This window comes from Pseudorca crassidens, chromosome 2 (genome assembly GCF_039906515.1).
Source record: "Pseudorca crassidens isolate mPseCra1 chromosome 2, mPseCra1.hap1, whole genome shotgun sequence".
Taxonomy (NCBI): Eukaryota; Metazoa; Chordata; class Mammalia; order Artiodactyla; family Delphinidae; genus Pseudorca; species Pseudorca crassidens.
Genome location: NC_090297.1, coordinates 100,783,490 through 100,804,087, shown reverse-complemented (window position 1 = coordinate 100,804,087; position 20,598 = coordinate 100,783,490). Strand labels below are relative to the sequence as shown.

Genomic DNA, 20,598 nt, shown 5'->3' with positions numbered 1-20,598 from the left:
CAAACAGAATCCAACAGCACATTAAAAGGATCATACACCATGATCAAGTGGAGTTTATTCCAGGAATGCAAGGATTCTTCAATATACGCAAAACTATCAATGTAATAAACCATATTAACAAATTGAAGGAAAAAAACCATATGATCATCTCAATAGATGCAGAGAAAGCCTTTGACAAAATTCAACACCCATTTATGATAAAAACTCTTCAGAAAGTAGTCACAGAGGGAACTTTCCTCAACATAATAAAGGCCATATATGAGAAGCCCACAGCCAACATCATCCTCAATGGTGAAAAAGTGAAAGCATTTCCACTAAGATCAGGAACAAGACAAGGCTGCCTACTCTCACCACTCTTATTCAACATAGTTTTCGAAGTTTTAGCCACAGCAATCAGAGAAGAAAAGGAAATAAAAGGTATCCAAATCGGAAAAGAAGAAGTAAAGCTGTCAGTGTTTGCAGATGACATGGTACTATACATAGAGAATCCTAAAGATGCAACCAGAAAACTACTAGAGCTAATCAATGAATTTGGTAAAGTAGCAGGATACAAAATTACTGCACAGATATCTCTGGCATTCCTATACACTAATGATGAAAAATCTGAAAGTGAAATCAAGAAAACACTCCCATTTACCACCGCAACAAAAAGAAAAAAATATCTACGAATAAACCTACCTAAGGAGACAAAAGACCTGTATGCAGAAAATTATAAGACACTGATGAAAGAAATTAAAGATGATACAAATATATGGAGAGATATACCGTGGTCTTCGATTAGAAGAATAACATTGTGAAAATGACTCTACTACCCAAAGCAATCTATAGATTCAATGCAATCCCTATCAAACTACCACTGGCATTTTTCACAGAACTAGAACAAAAAATTTCACAATTTGTATGGAAACACAAAAGACCCCGAATAGCCAAAGCAATCTTGAGAACGAAAAACGGAGCTGGAGGAATCAGGCTCCCTGACTTCAGACTATACTACAAAGCTACAGTAATCAAGACAGTATGGTACTGGCACAAAAACAGAAAGAGAGATCAATGGAACAGGATAGAAAGCCCAGAGATAAACCCACACAAATATGGTCATCTTATCTTTGATAAAGGAGGCAGGAATGTACAGTGGAGAGAGGACAGCCTCTTCGATAAGTGGTCCTGGGAAAACTGGACAGGTACATGTAAAAGTATGAGATTAGATCACTCCCTAACACCATGCACAAAAATAAGCTCAAAATGGATTAAAGACATAAATGTGACCCCAGAAACTATCAAACTCTTAGAGGAAAACATAGGCAGAACACTCTATGACATAAATCACAGCAAGATCCTTTTTGACCCACCTCCTAGAGAAATGGAAATAAAAACAAAAATAAACAAATGGGACTTAATGAAACTTCAAAGCTTTTGCGCAGCAAAGGAAAACATAAACAAGACCAAAAGACAACCCTCAGAATGAGAGAAAATATTTCAAATGAAGCAACTGACAAAGGATTAATCTCCAAAATTTATAAGCAGCTCATGCAGCTCAATAACAAAAAAACAAACAACCCAATCCAAAAATGTGCAGAGCTAAATAGACATTTCTCTGAAGAAGATATACAGACTGCCAACAAACACATGAAAGAATGCTCAACTTCATTAATCATTAGAGAAATGCACATCAAAACTGCAATGAGATACCATCTCACACCAGTCAGAACGGCCATCATCAAAAAATCTCGAAACAATAAATGCTGGAGAGGGTGTCGAGAAAAGGAAACACTCTTGCACTGCTGGTGGGAATGTGAATTGTTACAGCCACTATGGAGAACAGTATGGAGGTTCCTTAAAAAGCTACAAACAGAACTACCATATGACCCAACAATCCCACTACTGGGCATATACCCTGAGAAAACCAAAATTCAAAAAGAGTCATGTACCAAAATGTTCACTGCAGCTCTATTTACAATAGCCCAGTGATGGAAACAACCTAATTGTCCATCATCGGATGAATGGATAAAGAAGATGTGGCACATATATACAATGGAATATTACTCAGCCATAAAAAGAAATGAAATTGAGTTATTTGTAATGAGGCGGATGGACCTAGAGTCTGTCATACAGAGTGAAGTAAGTCAGAAAGAGAAAGACATATACCGTATGCTAACACATATATATGGAATTTAAGAAAAAAAAAATGTCATGAAGAACCTAGGGGTAAGACAGGAATAAAGACACAGACCTACTGGAGAATGGACTTGAGGATATGGGGAGGGGGAAGGGTGAGCTGTGACAGGGCGAGAGAGAGGCATGGACATATATACACTACCAAACGTAAAATAGATAGCTAGTGGGAAGCAGCTGCATGGCACAGGGAGATCGGCTCCGTGCTTTGTGACCGCCTGGAGGGGTGGGATAGGGAGGGTGGGAGGGAGGGAAACGCTAGAGGCAAGAGATATGGCAACATATGTATATGTATAACTGGTTCACTTTGTTATAAAGCAGAAACTCACACACCATTGTAAAGCAATTATATTCCAATAAAGATGTAAAATACTAATAAAAAAATAAAATAAACAAATGGGACCTAATGAAACTTAAAAGCTTTTGCACAGCAAAGGAAACCATGAACAAGATGAAAAGACTACCCTCAGAGTGGGAGAAAATATTTGCAAACAAATCAGCAGACAAAGGATTAATCTCCAAAACATATAAACATCTCATGCAGCTCAATATTAAAAAAAAAAAAACACCCAATCAAAAAATGGGAAGACGACCTAAATAGACATTTCTCCAAAGAAGACATACAGATGGCCAAGGAGCACATGAAAAGCTGCTCAACATCACTAATTATTAGAGAAATGCAAATCAAAACTACAGTGAGGTATCACCTCACACCAGTTAGAATGGGCATCATCAGAAAACCTAAAAACAGCAATTGCTGGAGAGGGTGTGGAGAAAAGGGAACCTTCTTGCACTGTTGGTGGGAATGTAAATTGATGCAGCCACTATGGAGAACAGTATGGAGGTTCCTTAAAAAACTAAAAATAGAATTACCATCTGACCCAGCAATCCCACTACTGGCCATATACCCAGAGAAAACCATAATTCAAAAAGACACATGCACCCCAATGTTCATTGCAGCACTATTTACAATAGCCAGAACACGGAAGCAACCTAAATGCCCATTGACAGACGAATGGATAAAGAAGATGTGGTACATATATACAATGGAATATTACTCAGCCATAAAAAGGAACGAAATTGGGTCATTTGTTGAGACGTGGATGGATCTAGAGCCTGTCATACAAAGTGAAGTCAGAAAGAGAAAAGAAATATCGTATATTAACGCATATATGTGGAACCTAGAAAAATGGTACAGATGAACCGGTTTGCAGGGCAGAAATTGAGACACAGATATAGAGAACAAATGTATGCACACCAAGGGGGGAAAGCAGCGGGGGGTGGGGGTGGTGGCGGGATGAACTGGCAGACTGGGATTGACATGTATACACTGATGTGGATAAAGTTGATGACTAATCAGAACCTGGTGTATAAAAAAAATTATATATATATATATATATAGTGAGAAAAATAAAAAAGACTACAAAACATCTGTTAGGCTCCTTACAATTCTAGGTATGTATGAACTGCATAATGAAACTGAAAAGTCTTTCTTAAGATTTAAATTTTCTATCTTTGAAAAATCAAATTAATAGTTATCAAATAATCACTATTGGTAAATCATGGAGGAGAAACTATATTTTATTCTGAAATAATGTTGATGGTTTTATAATTGGTTAATATTATCATGTACATATGTTATTCTCTAAAACTTACCCAGATCACTTGATTTCTTCTGAAGCTCGATGGTAAGTACTTTCAATTGATCTTCACTTCTTTCCAACCTTGTAAAATATATTAGTTCATAATGTAAAATATTCTTTTAGTCAGAATACATCTAGTAACTGAAACTGGTGCAATTTAGCAACAGTATATCTTATCATAGATTCACTCATTCAATTATTACACATTTCTTGACAACCTACTTTGTGTCAGATAGTGTAACATTTCAAAACAAGATATTACTATTATACATACATAGTTGTGTATTAATTACATCTACATAAAACCTCAAACTTATTGTCATGATTTAGCTCTTAGCTATTGATGATAATCAAATTAATGCATCCTAGAACTTTGAAAGAGATTGAGTACATAACTACTATTATACTGAATTCTGCCTTAGGAACAATATATGAGAATTACACAATTCACTTAACTCCACTGGCTTTCCATTTCCTCATCCATAAAACTGAGTTAATTGGAACAGATGACATCCAAAGTCACTTAAAATTTGAAAATCACCTGGATAGGTCAATCAAGAATATACAAGATTAGCTGAGCTAGAATATCTAGTTTTCCTTCCTTCACTATACACAAGCAGTAGAGAAGAAACTCTACTAGGCCCAGGTCATGACTTCAGAGAGAAGCTTATTCCTCTCTTTCATCTTCCAGACTTAATTAACCCTTATACTAACGGGACAAAAATAATTACCTAGGCCTCATAACACAACTTCATATAAACATTTCCTTAATACAAAGTACTGGAAAACAGATGAAGTTTTTAACTCAAGTTTTAGAAAAACTATTTAGATGAAATGCAGATGAATATTTTATATATACCTAACCATGTTCATTAATCCATTGATTTATTAAAAATGTTTGAGTACCTACTCTGTACCAGGTTAGTTGCTAAATTTATAAATCACAAAGAAGGTTACAGACCCCAGTAAAAACAAAACAACAACCTAGGAAGTTATTTCTATTTAATAACCCACAGTTAATTAAATATGTGATATCACTGCATCAGCCCTTATGAGCTTGTCTATATTGCTTAACTCTATGAAAAGCATGCATGGGAACTATCCTAGAGAATACCTGCTATCTTTTCCTGGGATACCTGCCTACCCAATACAAACTCTTAAAATGTGTTCCTACTTTATATATAAAAAAGAGACTTGGTTATAGTTGTTATAGGAATTACAAGCCAGTTGTCAATGAATAGAAAATGGCACTGAATATTAGAAGTAAATTGCTTTTATTCAGCTAAATAAGAAGTATTTTTACCTTTGCTGTTCTGTTGTCAATAATTCTTTCAAGTTGCAGGTAGTAGTTTTAAGTTCAGTAACCACAAATGAATGGGCAGCTTTAGCTTCATTAAATTCTTCCATTTGCGCTTCTTTTTCTCTAGTGAGCTGATATATTTTTTTTGTTGCTATTTGTAAATCTTCCTCTAAAGCCTTTTGAGTACTCTAAATGAAATAAAGTACAAAAAAAACCCCTATGAACCAAGGGCCTTAAGAAAAAAGGCTGAATTCATCTGCTTTCTGTAATTCACTGCTTCTCCCTCCCTCTCTCCTTATCCCTTCACCCCTCCTCTACTCCACCCTGGCCAATCTGGAGTGCCGCACCCACTACTCTTATTTCAATTCACCATTCCTCCAAAGCCCACCTATACTCCCAATCCCTCCATGGAGTCTTCCTAACCAATCCAGCCCATAATGTTCTTTCAATTCTTAGAAATATTGTAGAATTTTTGCCTGAATCATGTTGGTACCTAGCATAGTCTTGTATTTGTTATATTTTTGATGTGTTTTTATCAAATGTCTCTAAACTATAAGCATTTGTAGACAGAGATTGTATCTTCTCTGTTTGAAGCTTCAGGTCCTTGTACATAGTATTAGCATTCAGTAAATATTTGTTGACTGACTGATGGTGTGAGAATTATCACACATTAATCAGTTTTTAAATCATACCACACTTCTTTGCAAAGACATTTTAATATCTTCTAGTTCTGATGTCAAATGATCCTTCTTCTCATTTGATTCTTTTAAGCTTTCATTCTGTAATTCTAAAAAAGAAAGTTGTAGATAGGTAATACTTAATAAAAAATACATACCAAGAAAACAAATTATTTGTAACAATTACTTTTTCCTCTATTACATACTCCAAAATGAGAGAGAATTATGCATATACAGATGCACTGATATCATCACCTTTTACTGACCTTTCAAGATTGTTATTGCCCAAGGACTCAAAGGTGAATATATAGGGACATTTTGTGCTACATTTTTTAGTACTAGCTAAGCATTAGAAACAACCTAAATATCCAAAAGGAGACATTAAATTATGGTGATACAATGGTATATCATGTAGCCAGCCACTGTAAATGATGATATAGATGTTTATTTATTTATTACTAATTTGAATATTCATAAAAATCATAGAATAAAAAGGGCAACTTAAAAACAGTATTTATATAAATAGTACATGTGAAAGGAAAGAATACACATAAAAATCTCAAAAGTAATTTGTCTCCTAATGGTGAAATTATTCATGATTTTCATTATTCCCGATCTTGATTTTTATATTTTTCTAAATAATTGCATTTATTTATTTAAATATTATGAAAAAAAGCTACTGACTCCACTTGATAGCTAAATATTTACTAAATCCTAAGTGCCAGGTGCTAGTTTATATGCTTTGCACATATGCAGTCACTTTTCAACCTCATAAAAAACACTAAGGGAAAACAGTTCATGCCCATCTCTGGGTTCAAATTATTCTATTTCCTTTTACTAGCTACCTACACTTGGGCATGATACTTAGTCAATCTCTCTCTACTTTTCCCACATGTAAAATGATAGTTATTCATATCTTGAAGAGTTCCTGTTAGGATTACACACGATAACGCAACTTAAAACATCTAACCACAGTGTTTTCTAGCATATAGTCAACAAATGTTAAATACTATTATGATGATGGTAATGATGGTATAGTGTATACAGAAAATGGACCTTAAAATTCAAGGTATTTACAGTACAACTGGGCAGGCAGACAAATAATCAAAGATAAGTGCTGATGGGTAGTCACTAGAAATTCTGGGAATATATCAATACATAGAGGGGACACCAAAGCTTAATAGGACCAGTAACGGTTAGAGGTAAGGGGAGACAGACATAGAGAGGGAAAGTTCCAGAAAATGACAGCTGGGTTGAAACATTTGAAAGCCAGTAACAATTAACAAGAGTAATGGGAATTGGGAGAAAATCACAAGAGATGTGAAAGAGCATATACAAAGGCAAAAATGGAAGAGACAGGATGACACATTCCGAAATCTAAAGGAAATATATTTCAATAGCATGAACCTTAAAGTATGAGGGAGAAATCATAGCAGATATGATTGGAAAAATAATGACAAAGTCATAACAGGATTCATATAACTTGCTCAGAGGTGTACGCTTCCTAAGTCATGAAAAACAATGAAGGATGTTAAACAACAGAATAATGTTCCAGGTTTATATTTTTTTTTTAGTTCCAATCTCAAAATCTGTGTAGAAATGAAGAGGCTAGTGCTCCAACTCTCAGAAAAAAATAGGAAAAGTAGATCTGGAAAGGGGGCAATGATAACTAAAGGTTGTCTATTATCATACTATTTATAATGGTCTGTCAGTAAGTGTCTCCTCTGAGAAATCATAATCACAAACTAGTACTTAGGCATGTGTGGGAACAGAATATATGCTGCTTGAATATCCTAAAAAGCTCCAAGCCAAAACTTAGTTTGAAGTTCCCCTAAGTTCCCCCAGGATTCCAGAAGCTGCAAATGTAAATTTCCTCTGTAAAAATATACTTCCAGTTCAGGCCTTAAAGAATTTCCACAGCTGAAATTACATGACCTCACAATCAAAATTAACAAGAGTAAACAAAGCACTACGAGCAAAGTCAGTAGAATGAACAATAGACAGACTTTGACCTGACTGTGAGATTTCAGTTGTTAGAATTACTGGCTGTAGAATTTAAAAAATAAGTATTATATCATTTTTAAAAACTAAAAGAAGGAACTTCCCTGTCAGTCCAGTGGTTAAGACTCCATGCTTCTAATGCAGGGGGCACGGGTTTGATCCCTGGTCGGGGAACTAAGATCCCACATGCCGTGCGGTGCAGACAAAAATTAAAAAAAAACAAAAGTACTAAAACAAATAAGGGGACTTCCCTGGTGGCGCAGTGGTTGAGAGTCCGCCTGCCGATGCAGGGGACACGCGTTCGTGCCCCGGTCCGGGAAGATCCCACACGCCATGGAGCGGCTGGGCCTGTGAGCCATGGCCACTGAGCCTGCACGTCCGGAGCCTGTGCTCCACAACGGGAGAGGCCACAACAGTGAGAGGCCCGCGAACCGCAAAAATAAATAAATAAAGAAAGAAAAGAAAAGAAATAAGGAAGATGTCCTAAAACTATCTAGAAATGACATATAAAATTGAAACTGACAATTTCACTGGGGTAATAGTGAGATATGTCATTCAAACAAACATTCCTCTAAAAAGGAATAAAAATTCAGGATCAAATATTAAGAACATTAAAATCACTAAACTCCCAACAAAATAATAAGAAATTACCAGGCACAAAGTGAAGGGAAAATAGAAACTTAGAGAAGTAAGATAAGTACAAAACCTGCTTTTGCCTCAGGGGAATTTGCAGGTCCTGGCAAAGCTGGACTTTTGATTTGAAATTATGATGAAATGAGAAAAAGAAATATGAAAATCCAAAGACTATATAAGGTAAGAAGCCCAAGAATTAAACCTTTGTACAATAAGATAGAACAATCATTATATGTGGAGGGAGCAAAAGTAAACAAACTCTCAAGCAAATCTACAGCACAGGTTCACATCACCTGAGTGGTCCAGTTAATCCCAAGCCATGAAACGGACTTAAGGTGGGTAGAGCCACCATGCACATGGTAAAAGTAAATAGGAATCCTCCAAAGAGGAAGTTAAATTACTTACATACTAGGCAAGGCTTACAATACTTACAAATTTTTTCAAGAAAAATAATAAACATGTAGTCAAAGACAACAAGGCACCCAATAAAACAAGGCTAAATAAATAAAACAAAATCTGGACTAAAATATATCAGAAACAAAAGACAGTATGAGGCCCACAAACATTTAAGATAAAGAATTATCAGAAAGAAACTATAAAATAGCTATTCTTAGTATATTTAAAGAATAAAAACCTTGAAAATAATAAGAAACAGAAAATTATATAAAGTAGAATAGCAGATTTGAAAAATAAGTAAGAATAACATCTTAAACATCTTAATAACTGAAAATAAAATTGGAAGAGTTCATAGTGGGTGAGAAACAAATGAAGAGAGAATTAGTGAATGACAAGATAGGTGAAAAGAAATCGTCAAGAATAAGGCACAGAAAAGCAAAACTGTGAAAAGATGGAAAAGAAATTAAGAGTCACAGAAGATAGAGAAAATTAACATGATTTTTATTCAAAGTTCCAGAATGAGAGGAAACAGAGAATAGAGCAAATATAATGTTTGAAGGAAAGCAATAATAAAGGACATTAATTTACAGATTCAAGAAGCTGTAAAATTAGATTAAGCATATATCTTAACATATCATACTGAAAATGCTAAAATATCAAAGGCAAAGAAAATCTAAAAAGCCACAATAGAGGGAAAAGATAACTTATATTCAAAGGTTCAACAGTTAGGTTGAAAAATGACACAAAGGAAGCCAAAAGAAAGCAAGATGCTACCTTCAGTGTTCTAAAACATATAGTTTTAACATATAGTGTGCCAACTAGAAATACATATCAAACAAAAAAATCCTTTCCAGATGAGAATGGATAAACAAACGTTCAGACAAAATCATCACAAGAATATGCTCACTAAAGCATATTCTAAGTATTACTCTTCAAGGTGGAAAGAATATGATCCAAACAAAAGATCTGAGAATTAAGAGGAGGGATCAAAATCAAAATGGCAGAGTAGGAGGACACGAAACTCACCTCCCCACGAGGAACACATCAAAAATACATTTATACGTGGAACAATTCTCACTGAAAACTAACTGAAGAATGTCACAAAAACTCTTGTACATCCAAGGCTGTAAGAAAGATCCACATGGAATCCAGTAGAAAGGAAAGAGAAGCAATCAGATCGGGACCTGTGCCCCTGTGAAGAGACACGGAAGAGGAGGGGAATCCTCCTTGGGGAGAGAGCAGTTCAAACCACGTATTGGGCACCTCAGCTCTCAGGTCCAAAAGTGGGAAGACAAGTCCCCTAAGCTGGTTAGAAAACCAGTGAGACTAACAAGGGGGCTGTAAGAAACCTAAACTCAACTTGTGAAGAACTGCAACACTTGCTTACTCCTGAAACAAGGCAGAGAAAGCAAACTGAAACTGCACTGTACTCTGTCCCATTTCCCACAACTTCCACAGTGTGCTACCCAGCCTGAGCCAAGTGCCTGCTCAGGCTTTGCTTGCTTTGCCCGCAACTCCACACTAGGTAAAGGGCTGCTGTGGCTGACCAGAGTGCTCAATTGTGAGGCACTATGCCAGCCCAAACACAAAACAGCATCTGAATAGGGAGGGGCATCCATTATCAGCACTTAAAGCAACAGTACATCAGAAGCGGTCCCAGGCTCTGACTACAGCTCACACCACCACAGCCTGCACCCAGACCCACACAGAGCACCCACACCAGCCCTGCCTACTCTGCAGTCCAACTCCAAACTAGGGTGAGGGTTGCAAAGGCATTTTAGTCCCATCTGAATGGGGCAGGGACAGCTATTAATGGTGCTTACAGATGCAGCACATAAGCAGTCCAGACTTTGACTGTGACCAGGGATGCCACAGACCATACCCAGACCCACGCCGAGCACCTGCACTGGCCCCTCTTGCTCCAGCACTGCTCTGCATGGGGTAAGGGTGCCAGTGCTGGGAGGGAAGAGCACACACTTAGAAGGAACAAAGACAGATCAGACCAAACCCTTAGGCTTTCTCCTTGAGCAACTTGAGAACTGACCCTGCCCCCAGTAGGGTGGTGTTGACCACTTAGAAAAGAAACCCCAGCTCACAACTGGCTCTGGCTCTAGTCCCTCCATCTCCAGCCCAACCTCTTACCAAGGTGATAGCTGCCAGCACATGCTGGGAAAAAACACGACTCACATCAGATCCCACTCTCCCACCACAACCAATGGGCACACTCAGACTCTCCCATACAATAATACCCCTTCAGGACCTCAATGGGTAACTTTTTCACCTAATTTCATCAAAACAGAGAAAGTTAAGCAAAATGAGAAGACAGATGAATTTCTTTCAATCAACAGAACAAGAGAAAAACCCTAAAAACAACTGATGAAACTAATAAATAATTTACCAAATAAAGAGTTTAAACCATTAGTAATAAGAATGCTACCTGAATTAGAGAAAAGAACAGATGAACACAGTGAGAATTTTAACAAGAAACAAGAATATATAAAAAAGAAACAGTAAGAACTAAATAATACAATAATTAAATGAAAAACACACTACAGGGAATTAACAAGTGACTAAGTGATATAGAAGGATGCATAAATGATCTGAAAGATAGAAAAATGTAAATCGCCCAATCAGCAAAAATATTTTCCAGCAAAAATGCCAAAAAAGTCCTAAAAATAACATTAATCAAACAATATGTAAAATTGAATAAAATAACATAAAAATAATAATAAAAGTAGATTCATAACCGGGGATAAAAATTTAATATTAGAAAATTAGGTTTAACATTAGAAAATAATCACTAATAAATTAAAGGAAAAAAACATATGACAATCTCAATATATGCCAAAAAAAAGCACATTTGATAAGTCAATATCCATTATAAAACTCTTTGACAGTAATTCTCTTCCAGAAAGCAGGGATGCAATAATAAATAACTGCATTCCCCATAATTAGCTTTGTGCCTGACACAGAATAGAAAGGAGGTTAATAAAAGTTGAACAGATGAAAGAATGAGTAATTGTTTGAAAGTGGTAATATACATCCAAAAGAAAGTTTCCAACTGCATTATACATGGAATGTAGGACAATGTGCCGCTTCCATTCAAAAGGATAGCAGAGGAAGTAGAGACTTCAAATTTGTTAAAGCCAGAAGGTAAAGAAAACTTTCATTAATAGGTTTTGAGGGAAAAAAATTTTTATATGCTACGTAAGAAGAGCAAGGGTTTCAAAGACAAAGTTTGGAAAGTAGAGGAACAATAGGAGGTTAAGACAGGGAGAAAAGCCAACATTGAAAGAGAATGAAAAAAGGTAATGGGTTTTAACCAAGGATGACTGATATGTGGCCTCATGAAAAAACCCAAACCCTCTCCAAACAGCATCCTATTTCAAAGTATAGTACTCTTAATACACAGAAAGAAAATAATCAAAATTTTCTCCCCTTAAATTTATTTCTTAAATCTCTGATCACTGATACTCTTTAGCAGGCAACAAGTATTGGCAAGAGACAAAAATTAGGTAATAGCAAGAAAATATTAAAAATTAGCTGATCATAATTCATTTAAATGGATAGTTCCAGGCAGAATGAAGTAGTCTGTAACAGAACAACTCTCATGCTGAAAATAACTAGAAAACACGAAACAAACCAAAACAGAAAGGACAAAAGAGGCTAAGATTCCTAAGAAAGAACTCCTGATAACTGAACTGACAAAGTGCAGCTGACATCTGCTGATTCTGGGTATGAGCAAGAGGTCTAAATGCTGCCTTGGTCCCAGCAGAGGGCCACTGCCAGGGGATAAAAAAAAGAGCATAGTTTTATTGGGTCTCAAAGAGCTGAAGAAACAAAACTGAAGACTCAAAAAACCTCATAAACTTGACTATTTCCCTTCATTCAGCTCAGCCTCTAATTGCATTATAGTAATTAGCCCACCACACTCCCAATTTCTCCCTAGCAAACAGAAGACAATATCTCCAGAGCCTCTAACTTTTCTTATAACAATGTATGGAATTCAATCAAAAAATTACTGGGCACACCAAAAGATAAGGACAAATCACCAAAAAGTAAGACTGTAAAGGAATAGAAAGTAGAATGGGCTGAGGGGAGGAAGGAAGGGGAGTTACTGGTTAATGCGTACAGAGTTTCAGTTTTGCAACATGAAAAGAGTTGCAAGAGTTCTGGAGATAAATACTAGTGATGACTACATAACAGTGTGAATGTATCTACACCACTGAGCTGTACACTTAAAAATGATTAAGATGGTAAGTTTTATGTTATATGTATTTTATCACATTTTTTAAAAAGAAACAGACCAACAGGTAAGCCAGATATTGAAATAAAAGGAAAATAGCTATAAAATATCAATGATTAATATATTCAAAAAGGATGAAATGTCATTTTTAAAAGAGGAGAATTAACCGGAAAATTGGAATCTTAAGAAAAATAATTGAGTGGAAATTTAGAAGGAAAAAATATGATTAAAGTTAAGAATTCAGTAAATGAGTTTAAAACCAAATTAGACACAGCAGAAGGCAGGGTTAGGTAACAGGTCAATAGAAGATCTCTAAGTTGAAACAAAGAGAAAAACAAATGGAAGATACATACATATGGGAAACAATGAAAAGTAACTTAAATGAATATATTTCAGTGGTTATGAGTCTGCAGAATCACATTGTATTAGTTATTTATTACCAATAAGTTGTTTCCAGTTTATATAAGATTAAACATTCATTCATCCTAACACGTATTAAACTCCTATTATATATACATAGCAATATGCTGGGCACTAGAGTGACAAAGATATTTAGTGAGACAGAGTGCCTGCCCTCAAGACACTCATGGTCACAGGAGACACACAAGTAATGCTTAAGCCACTCTTAACAATAAGGAGTTCACTAGAATTTAGCCAGTAAATTTGGAGAGGAGGTAGGAGGTTCATTTTGGACAGAGTAAGTAGCCAAAAGCATGATGGTGAGATAGGAAGAACATAAAAGGTAAGGAAGTTAAACAATTTCAGTATATCTGGAGTATAGGATATAGTAGTGACCGTAAGATGAAAGGAGCAGGCATAGGTTAGCAGGAACTAGATAATTATTTGCCACATTTTTAAGAGAAAGGTGAAAAATGTCACAAGACCTCTATGATGTTCTGAAAGGGACATAGTATTTCACAAAGTGTATGCCTTTCAAGTGCCTTACTAGTTGAACAAGTTTGAAAAATACTCAATAATAATATAGTCTAAACATTACATGACACTAAAGATCCTTCATAATCTGATCCAAACATTTTTTTTCCAGTCTCATTTACCTGAGTTCTTTAAGATACAGACACACCAATCAGTGTTTCAAATATACCCTAATTTTCACACTTCCATGACTTGCACAAGCCATTTCTTCTGCCTACACTCCCTCCTCCAATTCATTGTCTAGTGAACTTTTAATCATTTAAGGTTTAGTTTAACTAACAATTTTTTCTAAATGTCTTGCTCCAAGAATAATTAATAATTCCCTCCATAGTGCTCCCAGAGTATTCATTTATTTATAAGATGTTTGAGTGCCTAATATATGCCAGGCACTTGGAATGCATCAATGAACAAAAAAAGACAAAGATCCTTGTTTTCATGGAGCACCTTATTGAAACTCTGAAGAAGGTGACAGTATGAAAAGGGATAAGAGGAGCACATATACTTTGAAAAATCTTCTTAAGTGACTATTATTCCCTCCTCCAACTGTTCCAACCTAGGTGGAGAATTACAGCATTAGAAAGCATTACAAAAAAATTGTAATGAAAGCTAAATTTAAAACATAACAAGAGGAATACATAAGACATTCTTATATTTTCTTATATAAATTCTTACTTGTCTTTTCCTCTAATTGATTAACTTTATCTCTGGACTCCTCTAGCAGAAATGTTAACTCTTTCATTTTATTTTCTTTCTCAGTACTTTGGATCAATAGCAGTGATACCTAAAATGAAATATTTAAATAATACATTATAGATATGAAAAATTAGATATGACACCTTAGCATTTATCATTATCTGTGATTTTTTTATGTACTTGCTTATATGCTTTTCAGCTGTCTGTGCCTGGCATTTAGTTATGTGCCTGTACGATAAACATTTATTGGATGAAGGAATGAACAAACTAATACAATATACCCAATATTACAGTATGCATTTTAAGTTATCACTTAGAAGATTATATATTGAAATCTACTCGTTCATTTATTCCATAAATATTATTGAGCACCTAATCTGTTCCAGAAACCCTAATACGCACTGAATATACAGAGATGATGGAACTCACCTTCAAGAAACTCACAGCCTAGACCAGGAAACAAACAACTATACTTGAATATTATTAGTAATAGGACAAAAATGTTATAGGAATCAAGAAAGGAACACCTAAATCAGTCCTGGGGGAGGTAATCAAAAATTAATCCTTCTCAGAGAACTGAACTGAGTCTTGATAGACAAGTACAAATTAATCAGGCTGCAGGGGAAATGAACATTCTAGACTTGTATGAGAACACAAAGGATCAAGAGATCATGCTTCTATTCAGAGAACTGAAAATATTCAGATGGCTAGAATACAGAGTGCATGTAAAGAAAAGGTGAAAGATAAACTCATAAAGATAGATTGAAGACTTGCAGATTCAACATGGCAGAAAGACCTCTATGCCCTATTTTCATCTTCAAATCACCCAAAAAATAACCAGGAAAACAACAAAGGTGGACTTCATCTTCCATGAAACCACGAGATTTGTATAATCCAAACCACAACATGTCAAAAAGGAAAGCAGTTAGAAGGAACAGAAAAGGATTTAGTATAGAAAAGCAAGGTCAAAACTAAGAGTCTAGGGGCTTCCCTGGTGGCGCAGTGGTTAAGAATCTGCCTGCCAATGCAGAGGACAAAGGTTCGAGCCCTGGTCCGGGAAGATCCCACATGTCGCGAAGCAACTAAGCCCGTGTGCCACAGCTACAGAGCCTGCGCTCTAGAGCCTATGAGCCACAACTACTGAGCCCATGTGCCACAACTACTGAAGCCCGCACACCTAGAGCCCATGCTCCAAAACAAGAGAAGCCACCGCAATGAGAAGCCTGTGCACTGCAACAAAGAGTTGCCCCCGCTCACCGCAACTAGAGAAAGCCCGTGCGCAGCAATGAAGACCCAACGCAGCCAAATAAATAAATAAATAAAAATAAATTAAAAAAAAAAAACTAAGAGTCTACACAGGGAAGATTACAAATGAGAAGATAATTCAATCCCAAAGAAACAGAATGTTTCAAGAATTAGAAGCAACAGACACTGTGAAAGGTAGGTATGAAACAGGAGACTAAGTCTAAGGAGACTGGAAGTCTGCAAAGAGTAGTAAGACCTCCCTAGGCCCTCTTATCCCTCCTTCCCTGGACTCTACTCCCTGAAAGCCAATGTAGTCAGAGAACTAACCTACTCCATCTTTATAAGAGACACTGGTATGATCAAACTGAAAAAAAGAATCTCTAAACCTGGGTATTCCAGGCACAGGAAGGGGTGGAGACAAAGGATATAATTGAGAGTCAGCATATGGAATGATGAGACTCAGCTTGTCCTTCCTACCCTGCCAACTCAGCCCCAAAATGCCATCAGCAAAGTTTACATTCCCAGGCAGGAATTTGGAGAACTCCAGAAAAAAAAAAGCCTTACAAATAATGACATTTAGGAGTCCCCAACAAAAACACTAGCTGGCCACAGCATAATTTTACAGGGAACCCCCCAAATCTGTAAGCTCTGCTCATGTACCCAGGATTCCAACAAGCTTCTTAGCACTTTATTCTATTTTTGTGTTCTGTAATAATAAGCACAATTTTAAATTTTAAGAAGACCTTCTTCTTTCAGAAATCTGGTTTAAAAAATACAGTTAAAATACAGAAAAAATTGTTAACTCTTTCAAAAGATCAAAGTATAACACATAAATCAGAATTCTATCATTTAACCAGAACTTAAAGAAACTCTAAGAATCTTCTCTGTACTTTCAATTAACGTTTGCCATTATTGTTCAAGTAGATATCCTTATTATCTATAATTACAAGGTATCTGTGGCAAGTCAGATAAAAACTCAGGAAAAATAGGGGGAAGTAGAGAGATGAGGATTCCTTTCTATATTTCATTTTCCATTCTGGATTCAGAAGGCTTGAAACTGTTAAAGTTGGCATAATAATCATCTGAAATCAACATTCTTGTGACTGCAAAAGAACACAGACTCATCATTTTCAAGTCTCGCACTATGTGTCATTAATAGAAAGAAGCAAAAGAATGTTTTAGTTCCCCTTCATTGGTGTCATAAATAGTGTATTTCAAAATAAACTGCAAAATGTGGGTCGAGTGGTCAATCATCATCATCTTTATATTTTATGAGGTTTCTGTCTGAACAAAACTCACAAAATAATATATTTTTACAGCAATGTCCTAAAACCCACTAATATAAATATTGTAGAAGATTCACTGATTTTAAAAAAGGACTAGCATTTAGTATGTATAAATTTGAGTCAATGGAAATTAAGGCAAATGGAAAATATATTTAAATATGTATAATATTAAAATTCTCTCAGAAATTTATCAAGCAGGCAGCAAGTACAAATTTCTCTTGAAATTTTAAGTATCTCATGAATTAGCAAGTATAAAGAATACAGAAAGTTGATTTTTAAAAAGCACCTGTTTTTCCTTGTTATTTACTTCCTTCTTGTATTGTTCATCAAGATGTTGGATTTTTTCATAATCTTCCTTTACTTTAAAAATAAAACAAATACACTTTAATATCTTCACATAATTGTATAACAAACAAAATTTTAAGTTTCTGATATTTTATTTCACTTCCTTATTTATCTAGATATTAAACCCCAAAGGTTTCTAACAAGTTAAAACTGCTATTTTCTTGCTGCTAACTTTCTGTTTAGTAAAATAAAGAATTTAAATAATATCAAAGTTACAATAACTTTTAAAAATTCTATCATTCTTATAATAGCAGATATATAAAAGTTTTTTCTTTATAACACACTAGTCTGAAATAACAGATTTTAAATGTGTATGTATATTATTATTTTAACATGCAACTTGACCAAGAAATGTAAAAATAAGACCAAATCACACTTCAAATCACCAAATCACACCATTATACAAACCATAATTTGATTTCAGGGAAAATGTAGCTTTTGAAGCCAAAAGGGTATTTTTAACATATACCAATTTCCTGCCACATTCCACAAGATTTTGAGGGGCTTATAAAACCATATACAATACAGAAATTTTCAATAGTTTAGGCATCAAGCTAAAGGTATGAAAACATTAGCAGAATCTAATAAACAGCAAAAGAGTAATATAAAAAATAAGGATTCCTACCCTTAAAATGGATTTCCAGTCTGGAATTCTCAGCTTGCACACGAAGTTCCTCAAAAGCTATTATCATTTTCTGAAATACATTTAACTTTTAAGAATCATACTTAGACTTTTTAAATAGCTTTCCTCAAACAATGAAAATAATAAATTTGTATCATCTGATCATTATACTTAAAACTATACAACTTTGAATAATGAAAATTCTATAACTTTTAACAATTAAATAATTTACTAAAATATTAAGAGTGCCTATTAAGGTAGCTTCCCAGGTATTTGAAGGCACTGAAGACAGGTTATATATCACTGAACAGCAAAAAAGCAATTGTTGGTACTCTAGTCATTTACTTAATAGCCCATATCAAAATCTGTAATTTTCTATTGATTTTTGCTTATGTATTTCTGTCTTCACTAAAGTGTAACCTCTGTGAGGTCTCTCCCCATAAGAGTTCAAATTATACTTCCATTACCTGGCAGCATGAGTTCATTCACATTCAACAAATCCTGATTTGTAAAATTGGATGAATTCATTTATTCATTTAATAAATAGTTACTGAGTGTCAATTATGTGCCAGGCACTGTTTTAAGCACTTAGGATATAAGACAAAGTCCTTACCCTATTGGAACTAACTTATATTTCAGTGTAAGAAAGAATATATACACACACAAATACACATACACACATACACACACACACGTGTATATCAAATAAATATCATGTAGTTTTAAGTGCTCTTCAGAAAAGTTAGACAAGGTGAGGAGATAGAGGATAATTGAACAGAAAGACATTTTAGGTAAAGTAGTAAAGGGGATAATAAAAAAAGCAGAATGAAGCTTATGAGTTTGCATAAGATCTTGGGTACAGAAGTTCTAGATAGAAGGAACAAATTCAAAGAAGCAAGATCAGAAAGAGCTTAGCAAGTTTGAGAAACAAAAAAGGAACAACTATAGAAGAGAAGCAAAGTGGAAAATGATAGGGGATGGGGTAAAAAAGGTAAACAGGCAACAGACAGATTGATAATACTGGCATGTTTTTCAAATTAATGGTTAAGTGTCACAATGTGCTAGTCTCTGACACAGAGTTAATATCTAATAAATTAAGTTAAATGGTGTCACTAACATGTAAATTCAAAAAATATTAAAAAACAGAACATTAATACTCATGGTATATATAGAACCCTGGGAATTTTATTGGATATAATCCTATATCAAAAGATAAATAATAATCCCTTTAGCAAGAACAATTGTTCATATCTTTGTAGCTATCACTCTAATTTGCTTAGAAATGCCTCTGTTTAAAATATTCAAATTTTCAATACCACTTACCTCAATGTTACTATTTAGGTCCACATAAACTTGCCTAGTTTCTTCCCGCTCATATTCATCTATTATAAATATAAAATTTTCAAAAGTAAATTTTAAAACAATTACAATTCCAATAAGATAATACTCAAATGTCTCCAGTAAACATTAAAATATTTAAAAATCTGTGTTAGTAAAGGGCACTGGTATATCTTTTGAGTCTTTTAAAGTAGTATCAAAAGCAGCTTCATAGTAAGGTATGGTCATACTTCATGACATCAATCTCAAAAGCTAGGTGCTGTTCAATTATCTCTAATTTCCTTTTATAGAATTACTACTATTCATTAATTTATTCAAACTTTGTAAAATATATTTACAGTTTTAGACTTTACAATAAGTAGGGATTTAACCACTAGTCTATGAAGTATTTTTCCTTTGTATATTTAAGATTCTTGAAGTACATGTGAAAGGCAAAGCTCACTCTTGTTTCTGCTCTATCTCTGAAGAGGCAGGAAAGAAGATAAATCTCAAGACCGGAGGAACAAGTTAAGAATAGGTGAAGCCCCAAGAACAAATCTCCTGTAAATCCTCTATAGTATTTTTTAGGGTTTTCTTTTTTGGTTTTTTTTTAACCTGAGCAATGATTCCCTCTAACTATATATTCAAGCCTTGAGTAAAGTCAGTAAAACTTAGAGTTGATAGGTGGTGCTGTAGAGAATTAAGGCACGAGGCAGGAAAACAAATGCAGCTGTCCCATCATCATTCCCCCAGGTAAGGCCAAGCAACACAGAAACCACATTAGACTAAAGGGAGGGTATTGGTCCTATAGTCTCAGTAACAAGCTGCAAAACAAGAGAACGGCAGCTACGATAGACTCAAATGTCAATGAAGAGCCAAATGAACTGACTTTAGAAGAATACAAGTATCCTAAATGCCTCAAAAATACTGGAGAGAGCTCTAGACTTATCACAGCACATGGAACAGGAGCCAAACCACTTTTATTTGAATATTAAAGGGCTGGAAAATTTAAAGAAATAGAGACAGAACACATGAGCATTTCAACAGAAAGATGGTTCATCCTTCTCACTCCATCTATTCACTGTCTCA

General features: G+C 35.0%; 1 protein-coding gene across 2 annotated transcripts in view; it reads right to left on the bottom strand.

Annotated features, from left to right (window-relative positions):
• The window catches only part of SYCP1 (synaptonemal complex protein 1), a 157,933-nt gene that overhangs the window by 115,965 nt on the left and 21,370 nt on the right, over window positions 1–20,598 (bottom strand). For both annotated transcript variants that reach the window (XM_067713404.1, XM_067713413.1), the window contains exons 8-14: window positions 19,516–19,574; window positions 18,196–18,265; window positions 17,512–17,585; window positions 14,674–14,782; window positions 5,808–5,902; window positions 5,119–5,303; window positions 3,829–3,896 (exon numbers count right to left, since the gene is read on the bottom strand). In XM_067713404.1, the coding sequence (XP_067569505.1) occupies window positions 3,829–3,896; window positions 5,119–5,303; window positions 5,808–5,902; window positions 14,674–14,782; window positions 17,512–17,585; window positions 18,196–18,265; window positions 19,516–19,574 (660 nt within the window). The remainder of the gene's footprint in view (window positions 1–3,828; window positions 3,897–5,118; window positions 5,304–5,807; window positions 5,903–14,673; window positions 14,783–17,511; window positions 17,586–18,195; window positions 18,266–19,515; window positions 19,575–20,598) is intronic.